At 42.3% G+C, this 12,715-nt stretch overlaps 1 protein-coding gene across 1 annotated transcript; it reads right to left on the bottom strand.

Annotated features, from left to right (window-relative positions):
- Window positions 1-430: 430 nt before the first annotated feature.
- Window positions 431-2,229, bottom strand: LOC103374539 (transmembrane protein 136-like). Its single transcript, XM_008304637.1, has 2 exons — window positions 2,040-2,229; window positions 431-978 (listed from the first exon to the last, which is right to left on the bottom strand). The coding sequence occupies exons 1-2, from the start codon at window positions 2,227-2,229 to the stop codon at window positions 431-433; spliced, it is 738 nt and encodes a 245-aa protein (XP_008302859.1).
- Between the last annotated feature and the right edge of the window lie 10,486 nt (window positions 2,230-12,715).

Here is a 12,715-nt window from a genome sequence, read left to right as displayed (position 1 = left end):
CTGGTATGTTTGACATACAGGTCTAATTGACCTACTACTATTTATTTCTGGGACACTACATAGTACTATGGATATTTGAAAGCACCCTACAAGTATTTTAAAGCTTATAGAGTAAAAAAAAAAACAACAAGCAACTGTCCAAGATAGAAAAGCAACTCTGTGTTCAGAGGAAGGAATACAGCCGAAGAAAAAAAAAGAAAAGGATTTGACAGCAATGACATAAGACCTTATCAAAAGAGCTAATGTAATTACTCTCAGAATAACAGCAGTGCAGGTTTAATCTGAGTACCAATATTAATACACATTGAAAATATGTCGTAATTATTTATAATTTTTTGTCAGATGCTGCTGTACAAAGCACCGTCAAGCTGTAGAAGCCCGAGTATATATAGACTGCACATAAGCTCTCTGCAAGAATGCAATGACTTCTTCAGTCACTCTTGTCTGAGTGCCCATCCACTTTCTGTGTGTTGTTTTCTTGGAGCTTGTGGTTCTCCTTCCACTTCCTATACTTGGCCCTGCTCTTCTTGTAGCCAAATCTGGCTATGTCCACCATGAACACCCACGCTAGTCCGTACATCGCCACGCCGCCAAGTTTCATTATCAGCGAGGTCCTGGGAGAGGTGAGCTCGCAGTAAAACATCACCGTGCCGACTCCCACTCGCACGGTGGCGAACAGTACAATGAAAAGCAGGTCTACGGCATCACCCAGCAGGCTGTCGTACAGGCCGAGCTGCCGCAGGAACCAGCGGGTCTGCAGCAGGGGGTTGGTGAGCTCGCTGCCGAAGATCACCCCACAGGTTTCGCAGCCCGACTCTCCCATGAACAGCGCTAGCAGGATGCCTGTGATGCTGGCAGCGTGGTGCGCCATCATGACGGGGCCCTCGGTGCGGTAGCAAACACACCAGCTGATGTCGAAGAAGAAGTAGCCGAGGCAGACAGCTAGGGCGAAGGTCTGCATCTCAGTATTTTTGGTACCTGGGAAACAGATAGCGACAGGGACACACAAGCACAAAACTGAATTCTAATGATTTATCACGAATGAAAAAGACACATTATAACTATTTAATGTCAATATTAATACATTTTTGGCCAAATGAGGTACAAGAGCAAGATGGAACCCAACACTGACCACATTTAAGTCTGAAAAGTGAATTCATGTTCAAGATATGTATTGACATCAACAAAATTAACTGCAGGTATCTAAAAAGGACAATGTAGACACCTGGGACTGATGATAATTAAAGATATTTTCCTGCAGGTATCTACAGTTTAGACTTATTTGTAGATATGAAGGACACTGTGAATATTTGAAATGTTCTTTTTGACAATAAATATCCAGTCCAGCTAAAGTGTCCTGCCGTTTTCACTGCCAAGATGGCGACGGCTGGAGCCACCACACCAAGCTTCAAACCTACTCTTTAGGAAACCTCAGTGTTACCGAGGGTTTGTCCATTTTTATGTACAGTCTATGAGTACAGCCTGATAAGGGGTTATTCCACCTGAACAGCTCTGAATCTTTATGTGATATGTGAAGACTTCTAATTAGTTTATTGCACCTTGCAAGCTCTATTCCAAATGTATTTTTAGCCCTGAATCTTTAAAGTTTGTGGATTTTTTCTGAGTCTCACCAGTTGCTCATTTTTCACTGGACTGGACTGAAACTTCCACTGAACATCCAATGTTTTTTAACTTAAAGTGGCGGAAAACTATGTCTTTACTCTCTCAAGCTAAATATCAGCAATACACTTGATTTGTTCATTACATTCATTCACTCTTTGACTCACTGATGGATTAGCGTCTATTAACTGAGTAGATGGCTAAATAAATGTAGACAGTAAACAGTGGTGCTCGTCACTGTTCTCGACTTTATTACCAGCCACACTGGTTTTTTCCTAGACTTATTATTTATTCCAACTGGTGGTCATTTATGTGTATTTATTAGTAACAGGCCTGTGTAACTGGTCATGTTCAACCCTCAGGGAGCAGAGCAGACCGCTAACGTTAGCACCAGTCTTTATCGTCTCTGTCCCACCGACCTGCATGAGTGAAGGGCCAGGGTCCGTCCACAAACACCACGTACGCCGTCAGCAGCACTATGAGGATGCCGTGGGACAATGTGACCAGGCGGCAGTTCCACTCGGGCCCCCTCTGAGCGAAGGTGCAGCAGAACAACAGGTAGAGACACAACCAGCCAATTAGGCTGCAGGCCACCTCGAGCACCGGCATCGCTGTCTGTGTGAGAGGAAGAAACTAATTTCACCACCATAGATCGAGCTGACTTCATCAGGCATCAGCTCTCACACAACATATTTCAATATTATCACTGTATTGAGGAGCATGTGTGTAGGTTTTGTTTGAAACTCTTCATTTCCTGCACTCTGGTGAATTCTTTGCACCAAGTAGTGCCTTTTCTGCATCAATATATATTAGTAATTTCTTTATTTAGGTAAAGGAAAACATAGACTTCAATCCCTAGGTGACAATTCAAAATATAATGGAACATAATGCAGTGAGGTTCCAGTCACTATGTGCTGCTGTCAGATATTTGTTCTAATGTAGGTCAACCTTTTCTTTTTTAATATTATAGACACATAGAGATTCACTGTTTTGTCCTTTCTTTGTGTCTTTTGTTTGGCAAAGTAACTTTTTAAATGTGCAAATTTTCACAGCATTTTATTTTAATAATTAATATGTGTTTCAGAGAGGTTTCTGTTTATATTTAAAACTTTCTGCACATTCAAAACCTTTCACACATATCTGTGTTTTAGAGTCATTTTTTAGGGATCTTGCAATTCAACTATGTTACAGAAGCCGATGGAAAACAAGAATACAACACATCTTAGCCGTGACATTGTTTAAAATCATCATTAGAGGATCATACAAAATATTCAGTGATTGTAGGAGTTCATAATTCATATTTAGGGGATGAAAAAAAGTCTCGCCCCACTTTCAGGCATTATTGTGTCTATAAGTAATGTCACAGCAGTTTCTCACGCTAGAAATATTTTCCTTTTTTTCATGTTTTCATTGATGGTGGGGGGGCAAATATGTGCATCTTCTAAATGTTGAGTTGGACACCTACATCCCTCCTGAGGCAGCTATGCAGTTTTTTAAACTAGGTAATGTTATCATCACTTGTATGAGTATAATTTCACCATATGCTACACTGGGTTAACCTCACCCAGTATCAGGGGGCTATTCTGAGGCGGTGTAGTGTTATTTTTTATCTTGCAGTTGGGTTTTTTGCGCAAAGTAGCACATGCGTATTTGCCACAATACCATTTTAAGTTTCGCCTTAAAGCTGTCACACATTTATTGATAAAACAACATGAATATGAGACTCAAAACTGCTTTGTAAGCAGATGTGACCATTCGTTGAGAGCCACGATTTCTCTTGTGGGCACCCAGAAGTGGAGGCTGGTATGCAAACAGATAACTCAGGGCAGGGCTGGAGCCTATCCCAGTTGACTTAGGGCGAAGGCAGGGGATACCCTGGACAGGTCACCAGCCTATCACAGGGCTACACTTAGTGACAGACAACCAAGCACACTCACATTCACACCTACGGACAATGTAGAATCACCAATTAACCTCAACATGTTTTTGGACCTTGTGGAAGGAAGCTGGAGAACCTGGAGAGAACCACACTGCACGGGGAGAACATGCAAACTCCACACAGAAAGATCCCGGTGTACCCACCGGGACGCGAACCGGCGACCTTCTTGCTGCGAGGCAACAGTGCTACCAACTGCGCCACCTTGCAGCCCACGCTAATATTATTGGCCCAAAAGTGTGTGTCATTAATACAAAAGGTAGCTGTCCTATGTGGAAGCTCTCGGTCGGCGGCTCACCTGAACTCCTCCTCCTCTCAGTCGTCCTCAAACTCAGGATACATGAGAAACTACTCCGTCAGTCACAGGACACCTCCATCACTGTTTCTGTGCCATAAAGACTCCCCAAAGTGCAAACAAATCAGCACATCTCCAGCACGCTCACTCTGCCAACATGACCGAAACGCCATGTGCTGGCCACAGTGGACGTTAGTGGATCCTGAATCCCTCCCCCCTGCGTCTCAGACCTGATCCTCTTAAAGGATTACAGTCTCAACTTCTCTGCAGATACCTGCTTTTAGACGGGACGAGCAATACAGGCCTGCAGACCTGCAGCTGCATCACAATGAAGCAACACAAAGATGAAGTCTGTTCCTGTAACAACCACTCTGGATGCCTGCTGGTTTCAGAATCCTGTTGTGTTGCAAGACTTTTAACTCCGCTTAGATTCAACAACAATAAATCTTTTATTGGTAGAATTATTGTTTATATCCCCCTTTTAAGATGGAGATTTTCCTCCAAGTAATTTGTTTCACTGTTTAGTAAAAATTCAACACATTTCTGCTTTGACTGTGATTTACCAGTTCTGCTACATTTTGCACATTTTCAGTTTCATAAACCTGTTGTTATAGTAACGATCTCAGCTGTTTGGGATGCGGTGTGTGGTGATGTGCATAAACTGAGGATCTGCTGAGCTACTTCTTTAAGGCTTTTCAAAGATGCTAAGAGAAGAAAAAACTGTAAATCTGCTTATTATGTTTCTATAATGGACAACGACGGCCAAAGGCATTGTGTTTTTGTGCCAGTAGGACCATCCATCTCAATCTTGGGAATGTGAAATTTCTTTAAATTTGGCACAAATGCTCAACTAAACTGATTAGCTTTTTGAGCTGTGGTCGCATTTTTTTCTGGTCATTTTCGGTCTTTTTGTTGACTTTTTCATCTTGTTGCGATTGCTTCTCTTTTCAGTCGGTTCTGTTGGGGTCAGTGTGACCTCATTAAATACATTTTAGGCCATGACGTAAGAATTCATTCACTAATTCTGATCCAATATCATACAAATGTCTCATAAGATAAAATAATGAGGTAGTCAAATTGTTATATGTAAAGGGTCAAAGGTTAAAGTCTGGACAGACATGGAACCAGGAGGCAATAATTCTAGTGTTTCATACAAACTGTTAATATGCAGTTATGACGGTCAGTTTTTTAACTATGTTTAAATATTTGTGTCACTGAAATTTTTTTTAACTGTTCTGTCAGGATAAAACAGAAGTCCTGATCTTTGGTTTGGAGGTTCAGAGAGAGAAACTGATCTCCAAACTCCACCTGCTTGTGTACAGGGCGTCACCAAAACAGCATTGCATTATTTTCAAAAACATTTTTATGTGTTTGAGTAACACAGATTCTTTAAAGATTCCAAAAGTGTACATGCATAGTATAAAACTAATAAAAGTGAAAAACAGGAATGTACACAGTGAGGTGCTTCAAGCTGGAAATAACATATTAGAACTGTGAAAAAACTCAGTCCAAACAAAGCAACCATTTTAAGAACTATTTGCAAAATATAAGGGGTATCTTGTTTTAAGAATGGCTATGAGTGAATCTGGTTTCCAACACAAAAAACAGTGACAGATGCTTTTCCAATAGTTTACAGCATGACCAGAAAGACTGCATTAAAATTATTGTAAAGGTAAATATAATTACACAAAAAATATATTTTTCTTGCTAATCTATTTTTTAAAATCAGTTATTTAATTTATTTTAACTTACTTACCTTGTTTTATTTTTGAAATTTTACCTGCATCTTAGTCACCTTAGTCTATTCTTATCGTTTTGTGTGTTTGTCGATCACTTGCAAATCACTTTGACTTGGATTCAACTTTAGTGAATAATAAGAATACAAAGAACTTTTGTAATATCTGATGGGAAGTTCTGAAAAGGTATGAAATAAATACATATTTGATTGTTTGACTGAGCAGAGAGAGTCCTGTTCTGGTGCAGGTTGTGATTTTTAGAGACTAAATTGAGAGGACGATGACGGTTTCGTGGCGGCAGACTGACATGTGCGACACCTCAGGATCAGCAGCCAAAATCTGTGATGTAATGAGCAGATTATTCCCTGTAAACAAACAGCAGACCTCCAGTTTCGTATGCAGGCTATTATGAACTCCACATTGTTCTGAAGCCTAATACTGAATTCTAACAATTATGTTGCCATGCAAAATGACAAATTTCCAATAGACATTTAGGAAGATTCGCTGATATAACATCAATGGCTGTAACTTGAACATTAAACTGCAGTCAAGCTGTCAAAACTCTCCAGGAGACGAGTTTGTCTCCTGCAGACACTGCAACATTCACCATCTGAAACCGTTTCTGTCATTCTGAACCCTACATACAACTACATTAGTGCTACTCCCCTTGGTGCAAACAATCAACAGCAAGATAAATGTGGAAAAAATACCTATATGCAAGACAAAATAAAGAGCTGACTGCAGAGATGAGACTCTAGAAGTAACATTAGATTCATGCAAAGTTCCTCAGGTTCAACTGTAATAATGCACCAGAGTGTAAATTATGATCAGCCACAAGCGTACCCGGCTAACTGACATGTATTCAGTCAAATATTTATCAACAAACAGCAAAGACATTACGTTAGCGTCTTAGCTGCTAATCTTAGCAGCGAAGATGTTACCTTAGCATCTTAGCTGCTAACATTAGCAGCCAAGACGTTAGTCTTTGCGAACGTCGAAGATGACGGCAGAGAAACTGCATTGACGCTTGTGGTTAAATATTTGCCTGACTACATGTCAGTTAGCCAGGGAGTGTTGCCCCCCCCCCCCCCCCATACGCTGTATGGAAGCAAATCAGGCTCATCTGATTTTGAATTTTAAATGCTGTTGAATTTCTAACTTTGAGTTTTGTTGCCATCGAAATTGTGTATGTGAATTATTTTGTCTGAATTTAGGCCATCTAAATTTCAGTAAGTCAAAATTCAGGTGTAAAAATTCGAAGCCATGAAAATTCGATGGCGCTCAAATTCGACAGGTTCAAAATTCGCTGTGAAAAATTCACTTTTCACATCGGGGACTTAGACATAAACAATTGATTCTGGCCGAAGTCGATCCAATGCCCAGCCAATCAAACTACGCTCCTCTGGTCATGTGACGCGCACGGTTGATCACAGAGGACGAAGGTCATTAGCCATGGTGGCAACCAGTGGTAACGGCGGTGCTTCAGTGACTATGTTAACCCTTTATTTGCCTTTTGTGTCATTTGTTTTTTGAGAGTCAGTAACTGGTAATGCAGGACACGTTTCTTGTTGGATAATATCCCTGAGGAACTTTTAACGATTTGCACTGGTTGCAGTTTAGCTAGCACGGCTAAAGTTGTGCCAGCCTTAAACGAAAGTTTATTGTAACGAGTACAGAGACTCTACATATGAGTTTATGTCGAGGTCTGACTGACAAAAAACAGTAAGAACATCACACTGACAGCATGTTCAGCAGCTGGGTACCTGAGTAACAATTTAACAAGCACACAAATGGATATGTAGGGGATGTGTGATGGATGCGCCAGAAAATGCATTATTATCATTATATGGTTTTACATGGTCAGCATCCATTACTGTCCGTTTTCAATATTTCTACCGCCATCAAGGAGGTTATGTTTCAGCCGGCGTTTATCGGTTTGTTTGTTGCTAGCAAGATACCTCAAAAAATAAAGAACAGATTTTCATGAAATTTTCATTAAATGTTGATAATACCACAATGAACAGGTGATTAAATTTTGATTGTGCTCCTTCTTATGCTGTGTTCACACCAGACGCGAATTCATCACGCTATTCTCGCATTAGGCGCGTATTTGGATGCGTGTGTGCACTGAGATTTCTCGCTTCATTTGCGCGTATAAATCGCGTCAATCGCGCTTCAAGATTTGTGTCTGAATTCAAGTCATTGACGCGAATGACGCGATCCAGACGCCGGATCAAGGGGATCCCCCAGTGACACGCACAGCTCGGGGAATTCCCCCACCTTCTGCAGGAGCTGCGCCTGGATGACGGCCGCTTCCGCTGTTTTCGGCTGATCCGGACCCAGTTTGACTACCTGTTGGAGAGGATCGGAACCAGGACATCCCTCCAGGATACTAATTACAGGCGCTTGCTGAGATAGAGCGATGTTTTTTCCGTGCCACATACAACAACACGGACGAGCAGCCGCCAGCAGGAGTACATTGACCACAGCGACGAGGAGCCAGCGGAGGTTTATCTTGCTAGCATTGCGATAGCTAGCAACTCGGCTCGCTAGCTTGCGAAGTTGAAGAGTAGCATTCTTGTGTGTGATCTGGAGGAGAGGGACAGCCCGTCTGCTGAGCACTGAGATCTGCCCTGGCCAGTAATGTAACTGCTTTTCTCCTGAGGTGAGTAAATTATTCAGTATTCACAGTGTAGTTGCAAAAAAATGTATGAATCATGTTGTTGACTTCACCAGAGAATCTCAACGCTGATTGGCCATCAGATTCGCAAAAGTTCAGATCTTTCAACTTGCTCTTTAGAGGCGCATCTAAATCGCGTCAAACGCTCAAACTCACTCAATTTGCGTCAATCACGCCGCGTTAATCGCGGAGTTGTGCCGCGGGACATTTACTCGCGTCTAATCGGGTCTTCACATTGACTTTACATGTAAATCGATCGCGCGAATGATTTTACTCCCGTCTGGTGTGAACACAGCATTACCATCTGGTTATTTTCTCATAAACCAGTAAATGCTGTTGTCACAGAATGCGGTCGTTGCGCCGTTTGTCCACTAGATGGAGCTCTGACTCCATTCAATCCTCCGTCCTCACTGCTGGCTTCTCAGTAGAGCAGGAGGAAGCTGCAGCCAGGCAGCATTACAGGAGTGGGCTGAGCAGAGCTACTGACAGATAAGTTCAGAACCACATTGTGACATTAACAATGACTCAGCATGTCTCTTGTTAAAAGGTTTGAGAGTACAGAACGACTGTTCATCACTCCGTCAGCTTGTTATTAATCATCCATCCATCCATTAGCTATACACCGCTTAATCCTCACTAGGGTCGCGGGGGGGCTGGAGCCTATCCCAGCCGACTTAGGGCGAACATACATTTAATGATTCTGAAATTAAAAATATTCAATGTATGCAATTAAAGCAGGAGTTAGAAATGAACTGGACTGTACTGATTTTATTTTCTCATTGGTGAATGGATAAAAGTGCTTCACAACGTTACAGAACAGCCAATCTCAGCTTTGTATGTGTATATATACATGTGATCATCTGCACGAAAACAGTCGCACTGCACCTTGACACAATGGGCTACTATGCGTAAACAAAAGCAGCACGTTGCTACCACATGACGTGAATCATGGGACAGGATTGGCTGGCAATGACACATTGCTCGCGGCGTCTGCTCACCAGCACTAGCTCCGCTCACCTTTCTCGCCCTGGATTCCTCGCCTCATTTGAGCTTGTTGTCTTGCTAATCTGGATGTAACGTTAGCTGTGGAGTTAGCTGTTGGTCGGTCGGTCTACTTTCAGCACTAACCTAGAGTTAGCGATTATTCTGTCTGCAGCAATAGCTTTGTGCCCTGTAAGTCTGCCTGTCCGTATGACTGGTTATTTGTATTTAGTCTGCCTGTCCGTACGTTACGTTAGCCTGTAAATAACATTTTGTTTACCAGCCCTTTTTCTATTTTGAGTTTCCCTTTAGCACCTCCTGGTGTCCCCTTTTAGTTATTACTCTTTCAGTTTATTAGTTTCTGCCTGACCTTAAATAGGCATAGGTTGCTCTGCCAGCTACTTGGTAAAGTTTGTACTCTGTTCTTGTGTGTGTGTGTGTGTGTGTGTGTGTGTGTGTGTGTGCATGTGTGTGTGTGTGTGTTTGTGTATAAATAAACAGTTTATTGTTTGAACCTGCCTGTCTGCCATGTTCTATTGCCTCGCACTTGAGTCTCTGAACCAGTCCGTAACAACCAGAGCAGAAAACGCACATAGTAAAGTGTTGCATAGCCTGGTTTAGTTTGCTGGGTTACCGGGTTCTTTACACTACTCTGTCTTAACTGCATTTTCTGGCGCATCCATCACACATCCCCTACATATCCATTTGAGTGCTTGTAAAATTGTTACTCAGGTACCCAGCTGCTGAACGTGCTGTCAGTGTGATGTTCTTACTGTTTTTTGTCAGTCAGACCCTGACATAAACTCTTACGTAGTGCCTCTGTGCTCTGTACAATAAACTTTCATTTAAGACTGGCACAACTTTAGCCGTGCTAGCTAAACTGTAACCAGTGCAAATAGTTAAAAGCTCCTCAGGGATATTATCCAATAAGAAACGTGTCCTGCATTACCAGTTACTGACTCTCAAAAAATAAATACTCACTGAAGCACCGTCGTTACCACTGGTTGCCACCATAGACTGTATAAAAGATGGACGTAGCTACCGTGATGTCACCCGTTGGTTTCTGTACTGAGAAAATGAAACCAGGGTTTTGCTACTTCCTGGTTGACATCTTGGATTTTTGGAGCCTGTGACACAAAAATCGTGGGAGGGGGGCGGAACCATAGGAGCAGTGACTGGTCAGACGGATTGAGAGGCAGGCCCTCTCTGCCCGCCCACATTTACCGCCTTCTGTTCGCTTAGTCTGAATCGTCGCTGCCGACTGCCAATCAAGCCAGCCACGCCCCTTGCCGTGCAAAATTTTGACAATTTTTTAAAAATTCTGTATTGATTTATTTTCAGATTGGCCACCTGATCTCTGAATTTGACTATGAAAAGCTGTAAGAATGTGGTATTTCGTGATCTGTGATCACTTCTTTTCCAATTCAAGTCTATGGGAGCCAGGGCTTTTTGGAGCCAGCAGCTGGCAAACGTAGGTTTTTGACACTTCTGGGTTGGCTTCATTTTTCAGGGCCGGTTGCTACGTCCATCTTTTATACAGTTTATGGTTGCCACCATGGCTAATGACCTTTGTCCTCTGCATTCAACCGTGCGCGTCACATGTCCAAAGGAGCGTAATTTGATTGGCTGGGCGTTGGATCGACTTCGGCCAAAATCGATTGATTATGTCTAAGTCCCCGGATGTGAAAAGGGAATTTTTCACAGCGAATTTTGAACCTGTCGAATTTGAGCACCATCAAATTTTCATGGCTTCGAATTTTTACACCTGAATTTTGACTTATTGACATTTAGATGGGCTAAATTCAGACAAAATAATTCACACACACAATTTCGATGGCAACAAAACTCAAAGTTAGAAATTCAACAGCATTTAAAATTAAAAATCGGATGAGCCTGATTTGCTTCCATAACACTGTCAAACATTTCTGGTGAGAACCGTGTTAGGTTAATGCAGTGGTTCCCAAACTTTCTCTGCTGGGCCCCCCTTTGGTATACAAGAACATTTTTGCGCATTTTGATCTGTATTTTGTTTTGATTGAAGCCACAGAAGAAAAACCTATCTCATATAGGTAGGATGTGGCAAAAGGGAGAAGCATGGCCAGGGCTCTCCTACCTAGCAGTGGGTAATCTTTCTCCACTCCAATCCAAAATGCTGCCAGTGTCTTTGACTGAAACTGCAGTCTCAGTGTTGAATCAGAGGTGACATCAATGAACTGTTCCTCCTCTGATGTGCTGAAGTCGGCAGGTGGTGTTGCACTGAAGGGGTCACGGATCCAATCATATTCTCTGGGATCCTGCATCAGGAAATATTTCTGGAAATGTTTGTGAAGGGCAGAGATGTGTGCTTCCATGCATGGGATCTCTGTGTTCTGCAGCTGGTTGTCTTGAAGAAATGATTTCAGGTTCAAAAAATGAGTCCACATTTCCATCTTGCACTCACTTCAGCCACATCTCCAGTTTTCTGATGAATGATGCAATTTTATCTGCCAGATGTGGGAGGTGTGTATTTGTGCCCTGTAACTGCAAATTCACTTCATTTAGTTTCTGAAACATGTCACTGAGGTATGCAAGTTTCATGAGGAACTTGTTACAGCTAAAATCAGGCCAACTGACAGCCTTCCTGGGCCCGGGACAAGATGATACTAGATGAAAGTGCAAAATCCGAACTTCCAATAAAAGGATGTTGATCAGGGGCCAAACCATTTTATGTTGGAGGTAGGGGTGGAGGGCGATTCCAAAGATATTAAGGACAGTTCAGACGAAAACAAATTAAAACTTCTAACTCAAATATTGCACTGTTTCTTTCCATTAATAGCCCTTCTTTGGGGAAAAAAATCCATAATTCAATGAGGGTCCAGTTCTGGGCCCCCCTCCCCACTCTGGGCCCGGGACAACAGACCTGTTTGTCCCCCCTATCGGCGGGCGTGGCTAAAATTGTGGGCAAGATCACTGCCCTCCTCCTTCAAAAAGATGAGGATTTCATCTCGCAGCTCAAAGACCCTGGACAGCACCTTCCCTCGTGACAGCCATCGGGACTCGCTGTGAAACAGAACAGCTGTATGGTCGGAGCCCATTTCCTCGCACAGTGCCGAAAAAATGTGGGCTTTCACAGGGCGTGTTTTTATATACAGTCCCTGACAAAAGTCTTGTCACTTGGGTACAAGTTGACCTTAAGTGCCCCTCAAATATATGTCTAATCAATTTTTTTTTTCAACAAATGGCTAATTTCAATCCCAACAGCTTTTGAAATAATATTTTGGTGCAAAAAAAAAACGGCTGAAAAGCATTCTAACGTTCACAGCTTGGTAAAGCCCACTGAGTCAGTTTTTGCAAAGACAAAAGTCTTGTCACCTTGTCATATGATGCACCCAATCCTAGATTACAGCCTCACCTGTGATCAATAATTGATCAGTCAGTTAGTGGGTGTGTATAAAAAGAACCTCAGCACACCAGACCTCTACATCAAC

This window comes from Stegastes partitus, unplaced genomic scaffold (assembly GCF_000690725.1).
Source record: "Stegastes partitus isolate 25-593 unplaced genomic scaffold, Stegastes_partitus-1.0.2 Scaffold2275, whole genome shotgun sequence".
NCBI lineage: Eukaryota > Metazoa > Chordata > Actinopteri > Pomacentridae > Stegastes > Stegastes partitus.
Note: the sequence above shows the minus strand (reverse complement) of the source record. Positions and strands in the feature narration are given on the sequence as shown.